The sequence below is a fragment of the Podarcis gaigeae genome, assembly GCF_964106915.1.
Source record: "Podarcis gaigeae genome assembly, chromosome: 11".
NCBI classification, from domain to species: Eukaryota; Metazoa; Chordata; class Lepidosauria; order Squamata; family Lacertidae; genus Podarcis; species Podarcis gaigeae.
Window position 1 is genome coordinate 30,182,134 of NC_139687.1, and position 27,911 is coordinate 30,210,044.

Consider the following 27,911-nt stretch of genomic DNA (forward strand, 5'->3'; position numbering starts at 1 on the left):
CAAAGCTACGGTTGCCACCAGTGGCAAGAGCCTCAAGCCTAGGGGAAAATAGTAAAGGTAAAAAAGGTAAAGGTACCCCTGCCCGTACGGGCCAGTCTTGACAGACTCTGGGGTTGTGCGCCCATCTCACTCAAGAGGCCAGGGGCCAGCGCTGTCCAGAGACACTTCCGGGTCACGTGGCCAGCGTGACAAAGCTGCATCTGGCGAGCCAGAGCCGCACACGGAAACGCCGTTTACCTTCCCGCTGGTAAGCGGTCCCTATTTATTTACTTGCACCCGGAGGTGCTTTCGAACTGCTAGGTTGGCAGGCGCTGGGACCGAGCAGCGGGAGCGCACCCCGCCACAGGGATTCGAACCGCCGACCTTTCGATCGGCAAGTCCTAGGCGCTGAGGCTTTAACCCACAGCGCCACCTGCGTCCCACCCAGGGGAAAATAGTAGGGGACAACAAATCTCCACAAACTCCTCCACCAACCTAACTCCATATCAGAACTAGTAGTATTTATTACCCAGTAATACTGTTGTTGATTTATTAACTGCATTAACAGACCAGCAGTCAGGTCATGCATCCATAACAGTGACCAGAGGAAGAATGAGCACTGGGAGGAGTGCAGAGAGAAGAAATGTTATGGTGCATCTGCAGCAGCACAACCAGCCATCTTCATCTGCTCCAGCTGCAACAAAATATGTCCCATATCAATCTCTACAGCCATAGCAGGTTTTGTAACTTTCCAGGAGTTAGATGTCCCTCAGGGTCCCATCCAATTCAACAACTCTATGATTCTATCATAAAACAGTCTTAAGAGTTTACATACTCTTACACCAACAAATAATACTTCAATAAAAACCACCACCTTATTTTAATTTCTTTATCTAACAAGGAAGCCAAGTTTGAGTGCAGGATTTAATTGTGTTATTCACTGCAATATAAAATAAAACCAAGGTTGTTAAAAATTAACAGAGAAGAAAATTCTTACAAACCTGATAAAAGATAACATAAATCACTCAAAGGTTACAGTGGAATCTGGCAACTTCTTAAATACGCACCAAAAGTGTCCTATGTGTTATTTTTAGATTCTATGTGTTAACAAGGTTCTAGTAAATACTTTCCTACTACACAACTGCAGATGATTAAATCTGCTAATTCTTGTAAATTCTTCAAACCAAACATCTGCTGCTGAAATGATTTACAAGCTTTACTACATGTATACATACAAAATAAAGAACATGTTAAGTTCAGTTAAGGACACTTGAACTAAAGACATACGCCCAAACGCCTTTCAGATGGAGCCTTCAACATTTCTATTGCAATGAAGCTTCCCACTTGATCTAGCTAGTTACAGAAATCACAATAAACTAAGTATATTCAATGGAATTCACCTTGTGAGCCTAGAGATGGCTCCAGATTAACATCACTATTTAAAATGAAAAATGAAACTAGAGAAGCAGGTGAATCTGCCACAGAATTATAAGCATTTAAGATTGCAAAAACTGCTGGGAGCCCAACATTGCAACATGCATAGCACCTGGGTCAGATGTTTCTAAATTCTTAGGATGACAGGGGCTATGACTTCAACTGAATGGAAAAATACAAGATTGCAAACCCTCCCATAGCAATCCTATAATGAAGGCTTTAAACTAACATGAACCCATTAAATAATGTCACATTTAATGAGTGCTTAAATAATATCATTAATAATGCAGTAATTGGGCCTATTTACAACAAGAAAATGTATCTAACACTGTCTTCATTTCCGGCAATAGAGGTTGCTCAATGCTGTTTGACTTGTACTTGTTATTATTTTAAAAAACAAAAAACTTAAATAAGCCAGATATAATGAGCAAATCGGACTCTTCCGGGAACTGCAGCCTAATCATTTAATTTATTCTCTCCTAAAATATTGGTGTCTACTTTTAATTACATCAGGTGGGGATGTACAATTATGGTTGTGCGTGCAGTATCTTAGAACCATCTGCAATTTCTTGGCCCAACTTCTTAGGCAGGAACCGTGCAATTTCACAGCAATTATCACCCCAAGAACACAAGCTACAACAGCCGTATGCCATGCATATATTCACTATCGTGCTTACCTCCTAAGGGTGGCGGGAGAGGGAAAGAGAGAAAAATAAAGTGGGCGGCAATGCCAGTCTATCTTGGCAAGTTAATGTCAATGAATCTGGTAAAAAGCTAAAATGGATTAATCCACTAACCTGTTTTGAATTAGGGGATATGCTTTATGATATAAAGCATGAGTCTGCTGAGTATGCAATAATGTTTTGCACTTATTTCACACAATCAGGACATTAGAAAAGCATACAGAATCCATGGGCTATTTCTCTGACCTTTTGTGACTGCAGTTAAATAAGGACAAACTGGAAAGCTACCAAATGGTGGCAGGTTCTACAGTGAACTCTCCACATTACCTGTTATTTCTGCCTCTATTACTAACAAAAGTACCTTTGATTATCTTCAACTCTTTTGCGAAACAGGCCTGCATTTTGGAACGTAGAATATTCCATGCTCCTTGGAAAAAAATCTTGAAAATGAGTTTAACATTACTACCAGGCAATAGTGTGTTTACTTTCTTCCCAAGCTCTGGTTGGGCCTAGGATTCAAGTGAAGCTGAAAACTGGAACAGACAGTCATTTCTCTCTCAAAGACTGAACCAGATGACCACAGTTAATTTTAAGGAAATAAAAGTCAACAAGGGACATTTTCCTGGGCTCATAGTTGGTTTAGTGTGATATGTGGATCAGGCCCTATCTTCAGAGATATTAGCCCGTTTGGTATCACCAGCAAATTTGATAAGCATCTGGTCTACTCCTTCATCTAAGTTACTTATAAAATAAATTAAACACCACTGGGATTGAAAGACAGCACTTCAATCTTTAAAATAAATGACCAAACATCACATTTAATACGGTCTACCAGCCATATATTGTAGTCTTCCAGATGACCCCCACTCCTCCAAATAAGTTGTGTAGTCTCAGGTAGGCAACTTTATCAAGCTCCTAGTAGGCTTCCTGACATGGTTGACAGGTTGCAGTAATAGCCAAAGCATGGCTATTAACACCGCCTTCATCTGGGTCAGTGCTTTTGTGATATTTTCTGAATCTGTTGCTTGGCTACATAGCCCACATATGACCCAGTGGTAAAGTCACAGAATGTGAGAGAGCGACATGCATCCAGAACACAATAGTGGACACATCAAGCTTGAAAATAATTACTATGCCCACAGAGAGAACAAGTAGCTTTGTTTATGAAATATTCCCAGCTTAGACAAAGCTAAGCAAAATTTCAATCCTGAAATGATACTGTATTACTATTGTTAATTGCTTCTATTTTTCCATTCAGAAGTAGAAGCTACTCCAATGTAGAATGAAAATGGGTGGCAGCCTCTGCAGTGGATTGGCTACAAGTTGGCAGTTATAAATACAGTATGAATTCATTGAAAACTTTACCACTTTGCTTTTCATAACAATAAAATAGGTGAAAGAGCTAAGAGAATTTTGGAGTATGAGAATTACCTTTACTATGGGACAAAGACAATGAAAGGGCAGCAGGCCACAAATCAAAATGTTTATTCGGCTTTACGCCCATCATGAAACACAACACAACAAAACAAATCAAATAAAACTGCGGACTCGTACAAACCACAAGTAGTATAACACAGTTCACAACTCACAAGGACAGATATTAGCCATTCATAAGAAAAGTTTAAGATTACAATTAAAAATTTTAGGCACTACACTAAAATCAATATCTGATGTCATTATAGAAAATTCTTATAACTATCAATAATCAGCTAACATTCCATTCCGTCTCTTGTACGAGAGGACGGCTGTTAGGAATTTAGCAACCTGTAGGGTAATATAAGGATCCACATCTTGAAGAACCCAGGCGAGCTGTAGGTCTACTGGTTTGTCAGCCATAGGCTGGATTATGGAGTTTAGTATACTAGCACGGACTGAATTGTACAAAGGGCAGATAAACATAACATGATGTAGAGATTCAGATGTTTTCATTTCACACTTGGCCCTTAGTGAATCTATGTCTCAGCACGTTTGTTGGAAAGACATTGAACCTAGCTCTAATGAAGGCATATCGGTGAGACGCGGCCATAAGCGATGTTAAGTAGGACGGAGCGCGGTAGATAGGGGTTATGCCAAAATTTAACGGCGAGCAGGCTCCACCACCAGCTACGAAATTTTGGAATAGCTCCGCATCATCCAGCCTTTGATTTATACACCTTTTTGCCACATTTAGATCCAGTTTGAGCAATTCCGTGGGCGAGATCTCATAGGACAGCAATTTGGCATGGATTTTTCCTGACCACAAATTTGTGAAGTCATCTCGCCACATGCATTGAATGAGATAGTGGTTCGGGAGTTTATGCCATAGGGATATCCAATAAATCAAAACTCTCCTCCATAAAACTAACTCCACTGAGGGGATCTTCATTTCTAAGCGAATAGCCGCATTACTTACGCATGTTGGTAATTTTAGAAGTCGGCGTAAGAATTGGCTTTGGAGTGACTTTTGGAGTGACTTTGGAGAGGTGAGAGGTTTGCAAAGGCAGCCCATAAAGCTGCAGCATAGGCCATTGTGGCCATCACTTTGATGCTATACACTTTCAAGGCCGCAGGGATGAATAAGGCCCTCTCAGAGTAGAAAAAACGGAGGAGGGAGTGTGCAGGCCACAAACAGGCATGTTGTTTAACTGATATTAAAACACAGACAATATTCTGTTGAACAAGAACAAAGCCAACAGCCTGAAATGAACAGTCCCAAGTTTCTAATTTTATCACTGGAATTTGATTTCTTGCACTACACTGTCTGCCAGAGACCAATCCTTACAACCTAAGCTTCACAAATCTCCTAGCCTGAAAGGATTAGTTGTATTAAAAACTGTATGCTCTACACTGCAACCTATCAAATTCATTTAACTGAACCAGGGCACATATTGCTGCTAATCCATTGCTGCTTATCTGTTTGCCATGGCCTTTGTATGAAAGCAGATGACCTCTTATTACTTGGCCAGTGATTTAAAAAGCCCAGCATGATGGCTGTAGCCATTAGTCGTCTCTAAATTCTGGTTAGCTCAGTGGTCAGCATCAGGGAAGCAAGGAAATGCCATCTCCCCATGTGCTAGAAACATAGTACCGCATGTTGCAATCACCATATGAAACAACATTTCCTTTAACATGACAAACATTTTTTCTTTGCTTTGATGAAAGCTAACCTACATAATTGAATAGAGAGGTCTGTAGCCCAGCAGAACCACAGGTTTGGTCACTCATTCTATAGTTTTATCCAGTTACCTCTACTCTCAACAGAACCATATCCACAGCTATAGTTCTCTCAAGCTGTTATATGTACCTTTTGTGAGTCTTGCATCAAACAAACAGACTTTTGACGTGAGTATTGGTGTCTGTTATAACCCCAGGTCTTTGGTACAAAGAGGAAGTGGGAAGAATCAAGACATAGAAACAAAAGCTGCTGATATAGGAAGAAACAGCCTACAGTTTTCTTTCAATCATTTCTGATTACCACATTGTAAAAAATCAGGGAAGTAAACTATGGGTAAGTACCTCTAAAGGGCAATGTTATCTCTTTGTCCTAGCTCTCTTTGTCCAGTGGGGAACTGGAACTCACAACTCTGGTTTTGATATTAAGAGTGGGACATAAGGTAAGTCGTAGGCAAGTCGTAGGTTGCAAGGATCAGAGGTCAAGGTCACTGCTAGGCAACAAGTGACACGTCCCCTGTCCCTTCCTTTTGAAGGAGAGGGTGAGCACAGCATTTTCCACAGCATGTGACTGGAGTCCCTACATTGGGCAGGCAAATGGGCACTCCTAGTGGGTTGGTTAGGGGAGGTTTGTATGCATCTCCATATCCTAGGCAATGGAGGCAGGGTGAGTGCTGGCTTGGCATCAAGGAGAGACTCCTGGGTAATAGAAGATGATGCCAGGGGTGGCTACTTGGCTGGAGAAGCTATGGGTGGGGCATGTCTGGAAGAGAGGTAATGGGAGGCACTTACGAGTTTGCCTGAGCCTCTTTTGGAGAGCAAATCTTTGCCCCCTTACCCATTCTGACCCTCCTCAGAATTAGACATCTCTTGGGCTTTGGAATCCACTATTCCCACTCTGCTGGGACCCCCTCCAGAGTCCTCCAGATATAGCTCCCCAACCACTTCCTACTCACGGCCTTTGACTGCCTCTCCGTGACACCTCTAAGGGATTCATGACACCCTTTTGAAACTGCTTGAAGTACAAAAGGCAGGAAATCTTCCTTCACAGAGACTGAATTCAGGATGTTTATTGTTGCATTTTCCTATCTACTTCATACCCTTGCTCAACTGGATAGTACAAGAAACTAGAAATGTTGTTTCCAAATGACTTTTGCTGTTATGAAAGAGGCCCATACCAACTCCTGTTGTAACATAATATTCAGCTTTTGCCATATTAAACAGGTACTTTCCCTTTGGATTCTGTGTATACTTGCACAACAGTCTTACATTCTCAGTAGTGTGTTGTATTACCTGGTTGTGTTACTTGCTTGAAAAGGAAATCTATTTTGAAAAGAAGGAAAATTATATAAAATGGCAGCTTTAATCAGTATCTCTTAGATGAAACAGTAGGCTAATTCAATGGAATTATACCTAGATACAGTCTTCTAGTAAAATGAAACAAAATTCATGGAACCTCAATCAGCATAGTTTTCAGTATAGTAATGAAAAGGAAAATATGAACAAGTCATTCCAGTATCTCAAACATGCTGGTTCATTTTACCCCATCAAAGGCATTCACATGGAGTTAATATGGACAGAATTTATATGTCTGAGGAAGACAGCAGAAGAAGAATATCCTAATTTCACCAGTAACTACTAGTGTTTAATGTAGTTTTGACAATTATATGAGGAAACGGTATGAAGCAGCCTTATGAGGAATGGTTGATGGAGCTGGGTATGTTTCACCTGAATAAAAGGAGACTGAGAGGAGCTATAATAGCAATCTTCAAATATCTAAAGGGGTGCCACATGGAAGATGGAGCAAGCTTGTTTTCTGCTGCTTCAGGTGGTAGGACCCAAACCAATAGATTCAAATGACAAGAAATTAGGTTTCGACTAAACATTAGGAAGAACTTTCTGATAGTAAGAGCTGTTCAACAGTGGAACATACTCTACTGGAAGGTGGTGGACTCTCCTTCATTGCAGGTTTTAAAGCAAAGGTTGGATGGCCATCTATTGGGGATGCTTTAGTTGAGATTCCTGCATTTCAGGCCGTTGGATTAGATGACCCTTGGGGTCTCTGCCAACTCTACAATTCTATGATTCTATCATATGCCTTAGTCTTATTGTTGTCATTACAGAATTGAGTAGGGAGGAGGATGGAGAGCATGACTACAATTAGTTGGCTCTGCCTGCCTGTCATTGGCTTTTGTACCATCTGCTCTTGGCCTTTCTGCCTTCCACCCTACCACTCCAATGCACATTAGCCACCATTGCATCTGGTGGTTTTAGCCAGCTCATGCAATGGTTTCCACTTGCCCAGTGGGTCTTCCCCTTCTTTTCCTCTCCTTTCCTCTTCTGCACCCCCAAATTTTGTGTGTGGGGGGAGAAGTCTTTTCACATTTGCTCATGTGCCAACTGTTATTGCCTACTAATTATCATCTATAAAGGACCTGAGATATGCTGACTGATGTACAGAGATTTTTAAAAACACCCCTGCCTACAATCTTACCATTACAAGATTGCAAACCTAGCAGTTGGAAAGCACACCAGTGGAAGTAGATAAATAGGTACAGTGGTACCTCGGGTTATATACAGTTCAGGTTACATACGCTTCAAGTTACAGACTCCACTAACCCAGAAATAGTACCTTGGGTTAAGAACTTTGCTTCAGCATGAGAACAGAAATTGTGCTCTGGCAGTGCAGCAGCAGTAGGAGGCCCCATTAGCTAAAGTGGTGCTTCAGGTTAAGAACAGTTTCAGGTTAAGAACGGACCTCTGGATCGAATTAAGTACTTAACCCGAGGTACCACTGTACTGCTGTGGCGGGAAGCTAAACTGTGTTTCCATGCGCTCTGTTTTCCGTCATGGTGTTCTGTTGCGCCAGAAGAGGTTTAGTCATGTTGGCCACATGACCCAGAAAGCTGTCTGTGGACATATGCCGGCTCCCTTGGCCGCAACCCCATAGTCGCCTTTGACTGCACTTAACTGTCTAGGGGTCCTTTATCTTACCTTTTAACTTACCATCTAACACAAGCAGACAAGACCACTTAATAATATAAATCTCAAGAATATTTTCCTCAAATGTTGATTTCAGGTCTAGTACCCTTTTCAAAGGAATGGAGCATTAATGTTTATGAATAGTGCCCTAAAACCAACAGAGGTGCTCAGCTCAGAGTGCTGGTATGTCCATATTTGGTCCCTGAAGATCAGCAAGATGTGATAAGTTTTAGTATATTGCTTTTTGGCCTCTGTGCTTTAAAGAATGCCTACTGAATAACAAGGTTGATCCTGTATTAGAGTTCACATTTCACAACAAGGGACATTTAGCTAGAGAAAAAGCAAAAAGCAGGCTTTGTTGTTGCATACGAGAATTCATTTTCATTAACAACTATCTTATCTCACATGGAAAAAGAACTTTGGGGGAGGGAAATCATGTGTGTGCCATATTATCGTGGAACGAAGCTCTTCTCCCCACCCCGCAAACTAGCATTTTATTTGTCTTCCCAAATCACTGTATCACATATTCCACTCAGAATGCAAGCTTCTTTAAGCACAAAGGGGGAAAAAGGTTTTACTGCCACCTGCAGGTTTTGGTAGTCAATATCCATCTATAATTTAAAACATGCCACAATAACCGCGTATTTCATTCCACACCTGTAAATTCAAGTATTCTCATAGAAACATAGAGCCATAGAATCTGTAATAGTTAAAAACCTGATGAAGACTGTACAACTTTCCACACTCACTAGTATGCCTCATACAATTCAAAACAAAGCCATGCTTCATACTGTAGTACAATTCACATAATCCACATTTGTCATCCAAATTAAAATCCTCAATATTTGCAGGTGATTATGTACTTTTAAATTATATTCCTGTAACACTAGGATTAACAGAAGGACAGCAAACACAGACTCTACAAGCTCTTGTGGTTGCTAAGAGATGTATTGTTTAAAGCTTGAAAGGATAAATATGCACCCTCTACTGTGCTATAGTTTGAAGACCTTAATGTCCTTGCTGCATTTGAACATACTTTTATACACATCAGCTTCATTCTGATATCTATTTGGATATTTGGAGGGCATATAATGATCTGCTTGCATTTGTATTTGTTGTAGTGCGAATGCGAGCTGATATTTTTGGGGTTTTTTTTGTTTTCCCCTTTTTTTCTTCCTTTAATACATTTGCAAAAGGAAAACAATGGCACAATCCAGATAACATTCCTTGTTCTGACTTAATTAAAAAGAACAGGAATTGCACATAAACAGATGCAAATGTGTCCTGATTAATCAAAGCAGCTGACCACAATAAAAGCTTCTGAGAGTTGAGACTCTCTAGACTATGATCATTTTAGTTATACCAGCTCAACTGCTTCTGAACCCATTAAAACTAATGTAACTGAAATCTTGGTTAAAGAACACCAGTTGAACACCAGTTTATGTTCAGTCCCCTTAACAAACAAGGCATTTCACTATATTTATTTTTTACTTAAATTTTGTTTTCATTTTTAAAAATGGTTTTGGTACTATGCTAACCAGCTACTATCCAATTTGGAAAGCATAAGCAGCCTTCACTTTGCAGTCATGCTCAGATGTATACATTTGAGGGAAAACCCAACAGGCAACGAACATTACATCTCTCTGATAATACTAAATAATAATAATAATAATTTATTATTTATAACCAGCCCATCTGGCTGGGTTTCCCCAGCCACTCTGGGTGGTTCCCAACCGAATATTAAGAACACAATACAGCATTCAACATTAAAAACTTCCCTAAACAGGGCTGCCTTCAGATGTCTTTTAAAAGTAGGATGGTTGCTTATTTGCTTGACATCTGATGTGAGGCTGTTCCACAGGGCAGACGCCACTACTGAGAAGGCCCTCTGCCTGGTTCCCTGTAACTTCACTTTTCGCAGTGAGGGAACCGCCAGAAGGCCCTGGAGCTGGAACTCAGTGTTTGGGCTGAATGGTGGGGGTGGAGACACTCCTTCAGGTATACAGGACTGAGGCCATTTAGGGCTTTAGAGTCACATGCAAAGTGACTTGAAATGCAGCAGTGGAAAACAAACTTGCTGCATTTTGAGCTGCTAATGTGTGCACAGCCTCCTTGTTAACTCTTACCTACATATTTGCTGACATTCTTTAAAAAAAAAAAAGCCTGGAAGTTTTAAAGAGACAATATTCTCCTTTGCAGAAGCCATGCTAAATCTTCCTCAGTAGGCTTGATCTTCTATGCAATAATTCTAGATTAAATGATCCTTGTCACCCACTTTGTCACCCCCACCCCAAATCCATTTCTCTTTTTTTGCTTTTTTGGGTTTATGTTTTATTTTGCTTTAAACAGGTACATATAAATATAGACAACCAAAATTACAAAGGAAAATTCCTTAATAGTAATGAAAAAAAACTACAAAAAATATCGAAGTACATGACACAGAACATAAGCAACTATGGGAAAGATAAAAGAAAAAAGAAAAATAGAAATAAAAGAAAAAGAAAAAGGAAGATGAGCCAAAGCAGGAAAGCTAATCTATTGTACACTTCCGTCAAGCTCACAACAGATCATTATTCTTATCAATTATCTCTATCTGCATTCCAAAGGAATCCCTCATCTTGGTATCAGGGAACATTTCTCTATGCGGTATCATTCTAAACATAGCCAGATCTTTCTTGTTGAGCCCTTGTCCCCTAAATAATTATTCCCATTCTTCTTTCACCAATTTTTTAGGTTTATCTCTTATTGCATCTGTCAGCTTTGCGAGCTCCAAGTACTCGCACAATTTGACTACCCATTCCTCTTTAGTGGGTGTATTTTTATCTTTCCAGTGTTTTGCCACTATAACCCTTGCTGCCGACGTTGCATACATAAATAGCCTAGTTTTGTTTTTGGGAATATTATCTGAAACCATTCCTAGTAAAAATTCTTCCAGTTTCTTGCTAAATGTAGTTTTTATCAATCTCTTTATATCTTCATAAATCATGTTCCAAAATCTTTGTATCTCTAGACAGGACCACCACATATGGTAGTATGTTCCTATCTGTTCCTTACATCACCAGCACTTGTTATTGTTTGATTTATTTATTTTTGCAAGTTTTACAGGGGTCAGGTACCACCTATAGTACATTTTCATAAGATTTTCCCTTATAAGGAAACAAGCCGTGAATTTTATATTTTTAGTCCATAATTCATTCCAAATATTGGGTTTGATCATATGTCCCAGGTCCCTCTCCCATTTTACTGTAATTTCTTTGATAGCTTCAGCACTTTTTCAAGCAGAGGGGGAGTCCTCCATTATCTACCTTTCCATTGGAGGCTGGCTTTCCCTACACATTACATTGTATTAGCATTAGAAGGGATTCTACGTATGTTCTTGTACTTAATTTCACTTTTCAAATTCAATAGCATAGCTGCTCAAACATAAGCTACAGTTTTCTTTACCAATAGCTGCTGTCAGTTAATTGGGGCTTCATATCTCTAGTGAAGTAGCCGTGGTGTGCATACATATTTTATACCATTCATCCAGAGCTAAGGATACAGACCACTTTACTTATCTGAGTTGTACATACTTAGCTTCTATGTCCATTCCAATAAGCCAACTCTCATATGCCTGCCTACAGGAATACAACTAAGGGGGTGGGCATGAGTTTTCCAGCTGCTCAAATAACTGAGAAGCTCAGCTGGCTTCAATCCTTCATCCCTTCTGCTGTGTCCTCAGATCATTTTTCGTGATGCTCTTTGTTCTTTGCCCATATCAAAATCCCTGTGCTCAGAATGGAGTGCCATATTTAAGGCACCAGATAACCCCTTTTAGAAAGATATCCCCCATGTTTTTAGGTGTTGTAAGCTGTTCTGGGGATTGAAGAAAAGAATATAAAGCAAAAATAGGCACAACACTGTGTTGACCATACATAGGGTGAGGGAGAATGTCCCCCCCCCAAAAATAAAATCCATTCAAAAGGAATCTGAATCTTAGCTATTCCCATGAATCTCATATTTTTATAGCATTCTAAAAATCAAAATAACTGTTGTGTGCAATCAAGAGATTCAAGATTCTACACAGTTGCAACAAATAAACGGTACTCTAGAATCTGCTTGCACCCTGGCAAAACCACCTAGTAGGGAACGCCTTTGACCATACATAGGGTGCTTTTCCCTCACACAAGAAACAATCAGATTCAACATATGTGGGAACAGGAAGCAGGGACTCAGGATAAATGTGAGCTTTTGATAGTCTTATATTCAGCATGTTCCTACCTGAGTACCCAGGCAGGCAACCATCATATGAGTAAGGAGTTTAGCTGCAAACATTGAAGACCTGGTACAAAACAGGTGTGAACAAATAGCCAAGATCAAACCTGTTTGAACAAAACAAAAACATGGGTTATACTAAGATTGTTATTTGGCAATAGGCCAGATTATAAAGTAGCCACAGAACTATGAAATATGCAAGAACCTCAGTGTACCATATATTTAATTTAGACCATTTCATAAGACCCATTTCAAAGTTATTGCACCACTGCTTACAACTCCAGGCCAGCCTTTCATCTCTCCTGCTTCTGAGATATTTTCACAGTGTTTACCTTTTCCTGGAGAGTCACACATACCTTATGGGAATTCTCAGTGCTAGAATGTATTCATGTACAAACAATGACTGTTTCAATAAAGAACCTTTATGCAGCACACAAATGTAATAGGATAGGGTTGTCATACATCCTCTTTTCCCCCGGACACATCCTCTTTTTCAGGGATAAATTTTCAGTCTCGGTGGATTTTTTGAATTTTGCAAACAGAGCCAAGAAGTATGCATATGAGTATCACTCTTTACTTTTTCCTATCTCTATGGATGCACCTGCTGCTCTCTGTACAAAGACTTGCTTTGCAAGCAGAGCCAGGAAGCGTGCATGCAAGGATCACTCTTAACCTTTTCCTATCCCTAGGGTACACCCGCTTGGTGGATGTTGGGATTGGGCTCATCATGTAAGGGCAGATTGAACAGCTGCAACCTAGACCTCTCGGAGCTATTAGCCATGCTGATGCCCAGTAAACGGCCCATGAGCAGGCAAGAAAGACTCCCTGAGGGGGTCTCTGCTGGCATCTCCCTTAGCAGGTCTCTCTTTCTCTCTGTCTCCCCTTCCATCCTTCCTCGCTTTAGGGTCTCCCATATACTCCTCTGCGTGCCTCAATGCCAGGAAACCCACCCCAAACCAGTGTATTATCCATTGATCGGATAACTCTATTCTGCAATATTAGAAAGACCTAAGAAAAGAAAGAGAGCTTGCTGGTAAAGAGTGTTCAGTGGTCTGTGTTTGCCTGAGCCTGAGTCTGGACTAAGGATTCTGAGCTCCTGTGTTCTGATTCGATACATGATGTACAATCACAGAACATTTCAGGATTTGGGCCTCTGCCATTGGCCCTTGAACTCTGAGTCATGATTTGCAGCTTAGAAGAGTAGACAGCCAATCACGTGGGGAGTGGGAGTGGCCCAGGCTTCCAGGAATGTATATAAGCAGTTGCTTTGCTCCTGTTTCCTAGTTATGTAGTTCAATAAAGGTTCTTGCTGTTATCACTGTGTCTTGCCTCATGGGAACCTACCTACACTTCAAAGAGCATCCCTCCGAGCTCTCGCAGTTCTAATTAAACGTTATTTGTCTAAGACCAATGAGCTATTGGTTAGCTAGTGCGGAGATTAACTAAATAACATTGGGTACCTCTAAACACAATTCTTGAATGTAAGTTAAAATACACAGCTCTCATGTAAGGTCAGGGAAAGGCTTCCTTCCCCTTGTGTGTGTGTTCTGATTTATACATCTTGAAATCTTAGCAGACTGAAGAACCTAGCAAAGGAAGTTCTGGGGGTTGGGGTGGGGGAAATGGCTGGAACACTTAGCACCCCATTTCTCCCCTAAAAGCTTTGCTCCTTTCGTTTGATCACCACACTGCTTGAATCTTCATATTGTATTTTGTTTTTGTAACCTTTAAAAGACACCTGAAGGCAGCCCTATATAGAGAAGTTTTTAAATGTTTAATTATGTTTTTATATATGTTGGAAGCCGCCTAGAGTGGCTAGGGCAACCGATTCAGATGGGTGGGGTACAAATAATTAAATTATTATTGCTGCTGCTGCTGTTGTGGAATAGGATGTCCCTATTTTCATCTGAGAAATGTTGAAGGGTATATGGTGTGTGAGTCCGCGGTGATGGAAGGTGATGGTCTCCATGTCCTCTTTTTCACTCTTCACAACATGGCAACCCTATTTAAACAAGACAAACTGCTGGGCTGGATAAGATTTGGTGTCTAGAAGTGTTTGAATTTCAGCCAATGGATTTTACTCTGCATATTCATTTTGGGCCTGCTACATTTGTAGGGTTACACTTATAAATATTAGGCTGGTAACTAAAATATAAGGTCTTGGATCCAGAGTTGTGAATTGGATGCTCCCGCAGGCAGGAGGGGGAGGGAAAAGCCATTTCTGCCCATTCCTCTTCCACCCTGCAGCCTCCTGTGCTCCCAAAATCTGCTCTGGGTAATCAGAACTGGAGAGGAGAGCTGCAGGGGGAGGAGGAATAAATGAAAATTGCGAGCATCTCTGCTGGACCTGGCTCTTTTCTGCAAAGAAAAGCATCGCTACTGCCCACTGAACAGCAGGACAGAATACAACCTATTGAGTGAAGAAGTCTAGAAGTCAAAAGATAAAGCTTTGGCCTACTGGGCACCACTGTAGAATCATTTCACCAAAGTGTGATTCCTTTTGATTTTACTCAACCAGTACGATTCTATGCATGTCTACTCAAAAGTAAGCCTACTCCCTTTCTAAAGAGTATATAGGATTGTAGCCTAAAGGTTGCTAGTTCCTGTTAACTAGAAGACTCTGAGATTTATTTTTACCCTTTGGTTCAAAGTTCAAGAGAGCAGGAACGCTGGGATTTTTATATTTGGGCATGTCCCCCTTTAGAGTTTGATTATGGGTTATAGCTTATTTTGTCTTGGATCCAAAAGAATCACATAACTAGTTTCATGTGCCCGAGAGAGGTTTGGACTTGTATGACTTAGTCTTCCATGCTGCACCAACAAATCTCTTTTAAAACCTGAGGGGAGTTCCAAAAGCCATTTGTGATAAGGCATTGAGGTCTGGGATTCCGGGGGCGGGGCGGGGGAGGAGAATCAAAAATTCTTTGGATCATGGCCTATGTGCTTTCTGCTATTCAAGTCCATTCCAGAAACAATATTTTTCATGCATTATTTGCTTTTAAAAAATCAGCACACAATTCATAAACGTAAAAATAATAATGTTATCAACTGACCAGAAATGCAGATAAAACCAGATGAAAAGAAAGCTTCGTTGTAAGAAGACAAGCTGTCTGTTTGTGCATAAGCTGCGTAAATAGACATGTGCGAACAGGAGCATTCCACATAATCTGAGGAATCATCTATCACTTTGCAGAACTGACTGTCAGACAACCAGCTACAGAGGAAACAAAGGTCAACGATGTTAATTCATTAGTCTTTAGTCTGGAAATCAATAATCATAATACAAACACGAGCAAAACGTGGAATATTTTGAGTTGTGGGCTCCATCACAAGGATAACATATTCTTCCAACTCCTCTCAAGTAAGAGTTAATGCACCTATTACATGTGCCAAGGGGAAATACGTTCTGTGGTAATGAGTGACTGAGAATGCGAGATATCAATGAAAAAATTGTTGGAGGCAGTAGGCCTTTGAAGGCCAGTTGCTGGGAATCACAAGCAGTCAGGTCCTGCCTTCCGGCTTCCTGTTGCAGGCACAGTGAGAACAGAATGCTATATTAGATGACCTGATCCGGTAAGCTCTTCATTTATTCTTAAAAGAAAGGATAGAATTTGAACAGGTTAATGTCTAACCTCACAGGGCAGGAGAGGGGCGGGCGGGTTAGATTCTGGTGGCAGATTCTTGGATTTGATAATTTTGGAGAACTTGTCAGGCAAGAAAAAGTTTAAAAATGTAGCTGATATGAGGCCTGACAAATTAACTCAAGCAGATGAAGTAAATATGTGTTGATATGCCAAAGAGACTGCAAGCTCTGGTGTGCTATCACTGATCCCATGCCAAGCATAAGCAGGTCCAGGCTGAGGCCTGGCATAATGATCCATGTGGCATAAAAGTCTAGAGAAGTCCTCCCCAGGGATACTCTCTTACCCCATGGAATAGGGCAGGTTTCATTGTTAATTTAATGGCAATTATTATTGTGCTTCTCTCTCACTGCAGCAGTGCCAAATTAGCCCTTACTTGGCACCCCAACACAGATCAGTGATGCTTTCTACAAACGTTTGCAGACCAGGTTTGTTCCCAGAGCATTGAAAAGATTCTGGTCCAGAATCAATCTAAATCTGAATAGTAATTTTGACTATTTAAAAGTATTAGCCCCAACTCAAAGCCAGTGAATATGTTTCTTTTTTAATGAAGAATTTGCTTTTAAATAGACCATTTCATTTTTATGCTTCCCTGAGATATAAATGAGTATATATCATTTTTAGGTTGCCTTTCCCAGCAGAAGTCTTCTCAGTGCAGTCAAGAATGAGAAAATATACCTTTCAGCAGCCTGATTCCAAAGGAGACATAAAGACTTGTGTGGAACAATTCTGCTGTCTGTAGAATAAATCCGATAGGTGACCTCATTGTTATCTTTCAGTAGAAGAGGACTCTGACTCTTCAAACTCATTGAAAAAATCTAAAATGGGCAAAGTGGAGATTTATTTTTACTCACAGAATCCTCATTTGTACACTAAATATGCAAAGCCAGACCTCTAGTCATTTTATCCTAGGCAGCAGTTTTGTCAAGATCTTAGACTTAGGGTAAGGTCTTTCCCATCTAAACCACCTCAGACACTTTACCTGAAGCTGCTGGGCACCATACCTGGGACCTCATAATGCATATATATATGCTCAGCTACTGACATACTTGGTACTTCCTCTACTTTCTAAGGGAGAGAAGCCCAAACTCCACCTCAGTCGTATGACAGGAGAATATGAATATGCACTCCATGGTTACTAGGCTTAAACCGCAGAGCCAGTATCCATAATACCACCAGCTAAGTTCATCCTCAAACCATGTGTACATAAATAAAGCATATATAAATCAAACAGTTCAATTCCCTCCCCAAATATTTTTATTTTTTGTAGCATAAAAAATATTTATATAACATTTGCGATGGGTTTGTCACTTTACACAGGGTTGGCTACATTAAGACCTCTCCACAAAGTTGTATGAGCTGTGGGAGGGGGGCATAAGTCTCACTGTTTGTAGATAAAGTCAAAGAATGGGCACCATAAAGCACAGAACCAGTCTTTTTTGTGTTGCCCCTTGCAAACTTGGTATGGTGGGGCTACCTGCCAAACTCTATCTAGCCACGTGTCATGTGAAGGCCAAACATACAGGTCAATTATTGTTTAGATACAATTACATTAAAAAAAAAACCCTGCTCTAAAATAAGGCTATGCTATACAAATATATCACTAAAGACAAAAAGGAACAACCATAGTCTCTGTGTGTATTCTGCTCCAGATTAATATGGTTGCTCTTCCAAATGGTAACTATATTAAGCACTTTAAAAAACCCCTGAACACATGTCTAAATTTAAAAGCAGGGAGCAACTAATCTTATAGCAGCAGCAAAACTAAGAGCGTGTGGACCTGATCAATGCTTGGGCGGGAGATTCCTGGCAGCTCCATATAAGCAGCTTTAAATTTTTTGGATTAGAAACAATTAAATAAAAATAAAAATCATACCTTATTTTTTAGGGCAGTTCCTTTGTCACCCATTATAAACCATTGCTGGCTACTATACTCAGTGACTTGAATGAACCTACAATTTTCATTTTCAGAATGAGAAACTTCCAACAAATGTTCAGGAATTCTAATGAAGTCGCCATCTTTTCCATCAAATCTGTGTCCATTGATTTGCTGTGGATACCAGTGATGGGCCATTATGATAATGTAAGGGCAATGGTCAAGGATGGTTTTGCCTCTGTTAAAACAGAAAAGGAGCAACACGCTCAAGAAATGGAAAAGCCATTTGCTACCTGTGAAAGAAACATGTGCTGGATAATGCTTGTCTTAATGCCTTTGTCATCCTATTATTGGCCTATTAACTGGATCTTTCATATATTATTAATTACTAATATGTCTCCAAGCATTAATGCAGAAGTTTTGATAATACGACAGGAAAAGAGCTGATTTTGGCATATGATCAATTCATCATATCAAACCATTTGAATAAAACAATCATGTGTTGTTTATTTCATAGAATGCCAGATTTTTTAAAGAGCTTACTCTGCTCACTTCACATATTAAGATCTCTGGTCCCACAGGGCTATTATGCATAGACAGAATTCCAAGTGGACATCAACATCCAGTTCAATTTCAGAAATATTCCTGGCTCATGTGGAAAGACTTACCGTTCACCCTGTGATCCACACAATACTCCAATAGGAAGAGAAAAGGCAAATTTTTCAGTAACATCAGCAAGGAAGCTGTAGCCTCGAGTATCCTTGCGTTTTGGGTTAATAAGCGCACAGAGGATCTCATACAAGAGACTTCGGTTTTTATCAGTGAGTGCCTGTTTTTCCCCCTCAGATATTATCTTAGGGAACAAAAAATTGGTCAAAGAATAAAAATTATTCCATGTGTACAGGTAGCAATCACACTTTCCTTCCATACCCAAACTAGTTTATTAGAATTAAGATTTTCCAAGACAAAGCCAACTAATGCTCTTATCCTAAAGGCATTATTTGGTTGATTACAATGATTACAGTTAATTTTTTCCCCCTACATAAGGGTCATGACCTTAAGTTCCCTCAAGTGGCCAGTGAAAATTCCCTTACAGGCTTGAATACTGGCTCTATCACAGCATACAATATTGCCCATCCCAACTTACTATCTAAGTTGGGCATCTGAACCAACGGCTTTCATATAAGAAGCAGGCTGGCAAATACTTTCCTAGTATGTTCTTGTTACAGAAGACTCATAGTCCGTTCTGTTTTTCAGAATCAAAGCAACACTTCCCCCCCCCCACAGAGCCATGGCTGCTGTTTATCATTTTCATCAGCTTACATCCCCCAAGGAGTTGCTGCATCCATGCCTAAATCTAGGGCCCATTCATCATTGCCAAAGGAACATCTGCATATGTACCTTATCAATTATGTGCATCACTGCAGCAAGCTGCTCTTCTGTACTTTCTGTGACCACTTTGATGTTTAAATACTGGAGGACTCTGTTCAAAATTATGTCATCAAGTGGTTGGGACAACTGATCAGCCAGACCCCAGACTGCTTGAGAGTTTGAATCAGACACAATGGTGATGTTGGCAATACCATAGATGTCATCAACTCTGGCACCACCAGTAGGATTGAAAAGCACAGCCTGGAAACGTTTAGGAAACGGATTTAAGGATCCAGTATCTGGAGTGAGTGTTATATCCAGAACAGCATCTCTCTGCCCAGATGCAAAGGACAGCGTTCCTTCAGATCTGGCAAAATCTTGCCCAGAAATGGCTGGTGATATCATTATGCGGCCAAGAGCTTCAGGTCTCATCAGCTCCTTTAAATAAATAAATAAATAAATAAATAAATAAATAAATAAGCAAGCAAGCTCTAGGTAAGGATTAAGCAATACTGTGCAAAGCCAGGCTTGCTTCAAATTATGAACATTTTAAAATGCATTTTTCATTTTTGTTATCTTGACTTCAAATAAAATTAATCAGGACGATGCTGGGAAATGTGTTTGGCAAAGTATTTCTAACAAAGTGCTAGGTTTGAGGCTGGCTAGTCAATGATGTATCGTGTTAGGCTGGGTTGTAAAATACATCTTTCTGAACTGTGTGGTCTGCGTCAGGAGAAGGCAGGACCAGAACACATGTCAAATGGGAATTAGCAAGATTTGATTGATGAGCTTGGCACAGAATTGTAGCATCGATACTCCACCAGAGTATGGGAGCAACTGTTGCCACTGCTCTTAACGATGATTAACAAAGTACATTTCCTGCTCAACTAAAAATTGTAACAGTTCAGCCATGCCGGATAAAGTCGGTTTAAACCAGTTCCAAACAGAACTGCCTATTCTTTCTTAAGTAAACCAGTGCAGTTACTTATGAGAACTGACATGTTAGAGAACAAAGTCATTGCCTGTCAGTTACTGGCAGAAACAACTGTTTATTTGCCCCTTCCAGATGGCTCAGTGAGACCAGCAAGAATGAAGGAAGTGGGGAGTGATTTTTTTTTTAATAATAAAAAAACCACCTAAAACTATTTGCAAGAGGAGAATGGGGATAAGGATCTCAAGGCAAATTCCTTGTTCTTCCTGCCTCCTACTTGACTTCCTTTCCCTCATCTCCTTCATGCTTTGGCAATCTGCCATGCATGCTTGTTAAGACCATGGAGGTTGCAGAGTGTGTGATCTAAATGAGGCAAATGATCATCAACCTGCAATTTTCATAGTTTGATTCTTATGTATTAGTGTCATGACATTGTGAAAATGCTGTGAAATAGCATGCATACAGTTGTATAATATAGTATCTCCAGAAAACACACACAGCAACAAAGCAAGTGTGCAAAAATAACTCAAGGACACTTAATAAACAAAGCAGAACATTTGAAACTATGTTGCACTGAATCAGACCATCATCCTATAGGTTGGTATCAAACTCATTCTCTGAGTGGTAAACCTGATGGTAGTCAAAATGCTCCCATTCAAAATCAGGAGAGTCGCTACAACTGAGCTCAGAGGGACACAGGTCACAATTTACTCTTGCAAGTGTCAGCATAGCATAGCTGATGAAGTATGAGATTTAGACTAGGGAGACCTCGGCTCAAGCCCCAGCTTAGCAATGAAGGTCCTGGATGATGTGTAACAGTCGCTATCTCACCATCCAATAGTAAGGGAAAGAAACCCAGGGCTTTTTCCAGTTGGGACTAGCGGAACTCAATTCCAGCACCTCTCAGGTGGACACCATTGCCATTTATAAGAGAATGAGGGAGGTGTTCATGGTGAGTTCCAGCACCTCTTTTTCTAGGAAAATAGCCCTGAAGAAATCCATGCTGCAGCATGCTATTGCTGTAATTTGTATCATAAAAATTTTGCAAAAATCAAACACCTGCTAACTTTTTTCTTTGCATTAGAGAAGAAATGAAGATAGTATATACATTTGTGCATTAGTCCTACCTGAGTACTGTAGCCAACTGAGGTGGCAAGTGCTGTGCTAGAATCTCTAATCACCTGAAGACTAATTAAAGTGGTCTTCTTATGGGCCACAGCCAGACGAGACCCCACAGCAAAGTAGATCAGACCCCGAGGAGAGTCACTTTCTGGGACTATTATGTAGGCAAATCTGGCACTGTTGTTCAGTTCTGCTCCTGCACCCACTTCGTAGAGCTCCACAAAGAAATAGGTTTCAAATTCAGGTTCCTGAAAATCAAAAGGATACTCAGAACTCTGTAAATACTCATGCCAAAAGGAACATCATTAAATGTGCTTTTGAACCGTGTCTTGCTCTATTAGAGAATACATTTGTATATCATGCATTTCAAATCAAGGGATCAGCTCCCCAAAGATTTCTGAGACAGGCTGGTCCTGAAAACAGTTTGCATGAATATGTCTGTCATCTTATATACAGCAGCTCTTTGGAATCTGAGGTCACTGTTTCCAGGATCTCCTGTGCATCTCTCACCTAAGCCATTCATATCACACATTGGCAGGAGAGTCATTGCAGTTAGCATCCCAAGCCTGGGAAAGTAAACGAGCCCCTCCTTTGAAACAATCGTAACAAGCACTACTTTTATGTCCTTTCATCCTTGGCTTCAAAGTATGATTCTCTCCAAGGTTTAAATATGCACTTAAAAGAAAATGGCATGAAACATCCCCCAAACGCTGAAATTTTCAAAATGAAATGGATTTTAAGGCACTTGTACATGAAAGTGCATGTAAAAATAAATAAATCCAATGACAAATATTTTCTACTACATATTGATATTTGAAAGCATTTCAGCTCCCTATAAATCTATGAAAGCAAGGCTTTGGAGGATACATTTGATATGCAATCTTCATCCCGCCCCCAAATTGCAGTCAAATGATCTCAGATTTTTCAGCAAAAATGTTTCAAGTCCACAATTCCACTTTAAATCATGTGCTAAATAAGTAGCCTTTATTACTCCCAGAACAAATAGGCAGACTGTGGGCAGTAAGGCAGCAATACTCGGGGAGAAAGAAAGAAGGAGGACTTGCAAAGATCTTACTTTCTGGAACGTAGCTTGGATGTCTTTGAGTGTTAAATTCAAAGACTTCCACAGAGGATGAAAGATAAGGCTTTCAATGGCTACGACCCATGATGCCTGTGTTCTGCCTCCATGATTGGAGGCAATAATGCTTCTGAATACCAGTTGTGGGGACCACAAGAGGTGAGGGTGTTTCTGTGCTTGAATCCTGCTTGCAGATTTCCTATAAACATTTCTGTTTGGCCACAGTATGGACACCAATTTCAAAAAGTGAAGTATTCATTTTATTCTATAGGGTATGCATGCTAGCTAGCCAAGAGCTTGCCTTTGGGGCAAGCAACAGTCCAATGGCTAAAGCTCTAGAATTTCCCAAAGTTATTTGTGTTCATGTGTGGAATTTCATGGATGTCACTGCACAGAAAACATGACAAAGAAGACCCAGTATATAAGACCCTTTCCTAAGTGTGAGCTGATGGTGTTTCAGGGCCAGTAGCTCAGTATAGTCTGATGGTGCAGCAAGGAAGCACCTTCTCCCCTGCACCTCCCCTGGCTACACCCTATTTCTTTTTATGCCCTGAGGGGGGTAGTGAGGGGAGATAAACACGCCGTCTTTCTAAGCAGCCAATCTGAAATAACCAGTACTCACATTATCAGGCTTTATCTCAATAACAATTGTGCATTTTGTTTGACCAGCCTTGCAAGTGGCGACCCCTAGGACAGCCAGCAGTTCATTTGCCAGATCTGTGCCATCCTTCTGCAGGACAACAGATGTTCTGTTAAAGGTCACGCGCCAGGAGATTTTCACATCTTCGAAAGCCCTATCAACAAAGCAAACCAGAATAAACGCAACAACAGAGGCAGACATTCGGAAAACCAAAGCCAGCCCACCCAGCCATCCACATTTTCTCCTGCATTCCAAATGTAACATTGCACAGCAAAATGTTTCAAAGAAAGTGAAAGACATTCTCTTCATGGCATTACTTCCTAAAGCTGGTCTGATACATCTTACAGGAGCCACTGGATTTAATTTGTACATGTTGCCTGCCCTTCTTCCTTAAGGTCCCAGGATGGGGTATAGCACAAAATCTAGCTGCTTTTGAGCTTGATGCTGTAACTTATCCTGGGACTTTAGGGTGAGTGAATGAATGAATGATAGCAATAATACCACCAGCACAATTGATTTGATTCCCACTTAAAAATGGATGGCAGCAAGGCTACTTTTGAGCCTGAGATGAAGCAAAGCCAGAACCCACAACCTCCAACCCTAATCAGCTGACCATTGCACCTTACTTAGTGAAGTAAGCCATAAATCACAAGTGTGTGCAAAAAGCAAGGAAATTAATTTCACATCTCAGCTATTATGTATATGAGTTAGGTTGGTAGAGTGTTTAATTCTCTCATTTCTGTTCAGTTCTGGTAGACCGACTGACTGACTTAAATCATATTCTAAATTTATGAGGCAAGTTTGCCAAATTGCAGTAAACTATTAGAGCATCTTGAGAGCCAAAGATTTATGATAAAAGTTCTATGAGAACCTCTTCTGCTCAGAGCAGTTTCTTTGATTTCAAAACCACACACATTACAGCATGTGGAGACAGCCCTTTTTACCAGCCGTGGCCTGCACCTGTTTGGTTGCCGGGTAACAATGAGTTGCACCTCCCTCTTTTCGGAATCTTCATCAAGCACAAGGCCACTTTGCGCCTCTTCACTGAATCCCAGAATTCCATTCTGAAGATCATTTCCTGGGTGAGAAATGGGTCATCCAGAATTATTGAGAAGCACATACTTGCCAATCAATGTTCCATTATTCAAGAATTCATGCAGAACCTGAAATATCTCTGTGAAACTGAATGAGAAGGTATTATAACATGAATTGTTATAATGTATTATAACATGAATTGAGAAACTGAAATATTCCTGTTTTAAAGGAAATCCTGCCGCAGGAATTATTATTATTATTATTAATAATAATACTTATACCCTGCCCATCTCACTGAGTTAACCCATCCACTCTGTTGTGTGTACACATAGTCACACACTTTGGGGTTTAAGCTACATTAGAATCAAACATTTTTGATATTGTGATCCCACTGACTATGCTTGTGAAAAGGTATTTGCCATTTGCCATTTGGCTGTACACAATACTATCATCAAAGTGCAAAACTTGTTTAAAAAAAAAGTTAATTGAAACTTTGGACATTAAAAAAGAAAATCACCCACAGTTCTTCAGTGTTTTACAGGCATTTTGGGAAGTTTGACTTATTGCAAGATTCATGGGCCTAGGGTGGCATTAAAATATAGAAAAACATAGAGATATAGTGTAGAGAAAAATAGAGAGTACAGCAAAACTGAGTGCCAGAGCAACACAAGGTTTTTAGAACCCTGATCTAACACAGGCTGCTTTGTTGATATCACCTTTGAAATTTGAGATTAGTACAATGGCCCTGATTTGCCTTGTAATTTTGGTCCCAGCCCAGAAGGGCTGCTTATCCCTACTGTATATCTCATCAGCATGTTCCTTTTTTAAAAAAAATACTACAGTTTTTCTCTAAGCACTTTGCATAAAACCAACAAAAATACAACATTCAGCAAAACTTCTTAAAATCTAGGTAAGCATAAAGTAATAACCACCTTAACAGTGTTTAATTTATTTATTGATTCTACTAAAAAGCTCCTACCATTGATAATAACTGTGGCAAAACCTTGAAAACCATGTTCATCCACAGCTTCTGTAATCTGAGCTCCACCTTGAGGGTCAGAGAGCACAACATAAAACATTTCCTGTCCTTCAGGCTCATCATCATCAAGAATGCTGACAGACACCTGACTTTCTCGTTCCCCTTCCAGCAATGTAACAGACAGAGTCAGCTCCTCAAAATCGACTCCTTCAATTGCCCAGGTTAGATTAGAAATCCCAGAGACAATCTCAAAAGGGAATGTATCTGTCCCACTCTGAGCACTTATTCCACCAAATGTTTTAACAGTGACAGAAACATTTCCCACAAAACCTAGAGTCCTCCTAATATGAATCAGAACTGCATTGGGTGTGCTGCTGTCGGTGTCTTCTTCAGTGTAAATAATAGCTGGTCCAAGACTTAAAATTCCATTATGGATAACAATATCACTTGCCAGTAAGGTAACTGATGCAACACTAAACTCTAGGTTCAAAAGTGGATTCCATGTTGGGTCAAATGGGTGTGTAGCTATAACTTCCACAGATGTTAAGTTCACAAAAAATATTTCATCTTCTTCTGAAATGCTGTCATCAATTATCAAGATTTCAAACACAACCTCAGTCTGAAGGCGTCCAAAAACAAGCTCTCCATTATGAACAGGTTCAAAGTCTTCTAGTGGTTTGGCACTTCCTGCAATGGTCTCATAGAACAGTTTTGTGAGGTTGCTTTGGTAGCCAAAAAGTCTTTGTACATACAATTTGACCATTTGTGCTTCTTCCCTTACTAAAATATTTGTTGAGTTAGGTGCAAACTGGAAGATTCCCATTGGTTCAATTTCAGCAACGGTGAAGCCTGGTCTGGAACAAAAACAAAGTGAAAATTTTATTTGCGAAGACCTACAAAAGGAAGTACAACCACAAGCAAAAACAGCTCATCTTACCATTTCTGGTTATCAGAAAAAATCTTTCTCCAGCCTTAGGTAAGAGCATCACCATTTTTTAACAGCTGGAACCAACTAAGAACTTGGATGTAATTTTTCAAAAAGAAAAAGAAAAAAAGAGTGTGTATATTGGATTCATCTTAAATGTACAGTCATACCTCGGGATAAATACGCTTCGGGTTAGGCAAATTTGGGTTGCGCACCACGGCGACCCAGAAGTAATGGAGCACATTACTTCCGGGTTTTGCCACACGCACATGCGCAGAACATAAAAATGATGTCATGCGCACGCGCAGACGCGCCATCGCGTCTTGTGTTCCATTCGGGATGCGAACAGGGCTCTGGAACGGATCCCGTTCACATCCTGAGGTACCACTGTACTGGAAACATTAGTTCATAAAGAGATTTTCTGTGTGTGTGTTCTTTCTCATATGTATTTCTCCCCCCCCCCCCGCACACGGATAGAGAAATGCTCATGTACACATCTCTGTGTAATGAATGGTCGGAAGGCAAGTTATAATGGTTTTTGCAAAGCTAGAAGGTTTGGCTCTGTAAGCTTCCCAAAGGGAAGACTACTATGTGAGCAGGTCAAGATTCTTTGAATGAGTGGGGGATATAAGAGTAATTGAATAATGAAATGAGATCAAAGTTTTTACTGCCAATGTCCAGCTCCTGAATAGCATCTGACCAATAGCCTTTCTTACCTCAGATGAGCTCCACCAGATACATTGCTATGCACAGCTGACAAATGTATAGCAAATGCTTCAGGGATACTTGGATTTGGTATAACATGGAAAGAAATTGTCCTGTTTGGTTCACCATGAGGAACAATAACAATGCCTGAAAAGAGAAAGGAAGGAAGTTGCTAAAAGAACAATTGAATTTTTAAACAGAAACAACAGTTTCACATTAGATCGTAGTTTCAGATTTGTCTCTATTCATCAGTCAATCACAAAACAAAGGTTTGGTAATATCAACAGAAGTTAATTTATGTTGTGCTTATTTGGGTGTAAGGTAACTTACAAAGCTGTATTTTGCTGGTAGATGGTGGTATGCCTCTTTACAAAGACTTGGTTGCTCTTCTTTTAACAAATATTAAAATAAAATGAACATATGCAAATTTGAATAAAACCCTAATGAATAAAAGCGTAACACAAAACTTGAATTTTGAATATCCCTGGCAAGACACAGCATTCTCTCTTAAGAATTTTATCCTCTCATCAGATAATGCAAGCAGGAAATGAGCAGTCTTTACAGTTCTATATGATTAAAGATAATAAAAGTTATATATGTTTTCCCCCCAGATGTCTGGGCCAGGAATAGAACAGGAAAATGCCATCTTTAACCCAGTGTTCTCAAGAACTTTCTTCTTCCAATGAAATAAAACTGCAACAGTCAGGGTCGTGATGTGATGAACATACTTCTGGCCTGTAAGGGGCAAAATCATCAACAGCCTAAGCCTTGTGATTTAAAGATTCTATGAAGCAAAAGATGGTGCCAACAGTAGAGCATATGATTTGCATGTAGAAGATCTCAGGTTCTTCTTGTACGGGGCAAAATGGAGGCACTCACCAGAAGCTGGTGTAATATTGCCTGGTTGAAGGAACTCTGGAATCAAGCCAGGTGGATATCCAGAACTCCACATTACTGTGATGGAGCCATACACTCCTTCCCGAGTTATCATTGCTTGGGTTGTCCCTGCTGTAATATTTGTAAGTCGTAAGATAGCAGACTCAAAGGCAACCTACCCAAATGGAGAAAGATGTTGTTATTGTGAGAAATGGATGATTTTACCTGCACATACATGTTATTCTTTAGC

The 27,911-nt window shown here is 40.1% G+C and overlaps 1 protein-coding gene across 5 annotated transcripts in view; it reads right to left on the minus strand.

Annotated features, from left to right (window-relative positions):
- Positions 1-27,911, minus strand: part of ADGRV1 (adhesion G protein-coupled receptor V1) — a 232,105-nt gene that overhangs the window by 92,329 nt on the left and 111,865 nt on the right. For 4 of the 5 annotated variants that reach the window (XM_083703064.1, XM_083703065.1, XM_083703067.1 and 1 more), the window contains 12 exons: positions 27,665-27,836; positions 26,797-26,932; positions 25,156-26,009; positions 24,102-24,219; positions 23,124-23,295; positions 21,429-21,671; positions 19,401-19,808; positions 18,668-18,852; positions 18,000-18,237; positions 16,802-16,941; positions 15,536-15,696; positions 12,489-12,589 (listed from right to left, as the gene is read on the minus strand). In XM_083703064.1, the coding sequence (XP_083559190.1) occupies positions 12,489-12,589; positions 15,536-15,696; positions 16,802-16,941; positions 18,000-18,237; positions 18,668-18,852; positions 19,401-19,808; positions 21,429-21,671; positions 23,124-23,295; positions 24,102-24,219; positions 25,156-26,009; positions 26,797-26,932; positions 27,665-27,836 (2,928 nt within the window). Of the gene's footprint in view, positions 1-12,488; positions 12,590-15,535; positions 15,697-16,801; positions 16,942-17,999; positions 18,238-18,667; positions 18,853-19,400; positions 19,809-21,428; positions 21,672-23,123; positions 23,296-24,101; positions 24,220-25,155; positions 26,010-26,796; positions 26,933-27,664; positions 27,837-27,911 lie in introns of those variants that run through there. The other variant, XM_083703068.1, reaches the window with a different exon arrangement.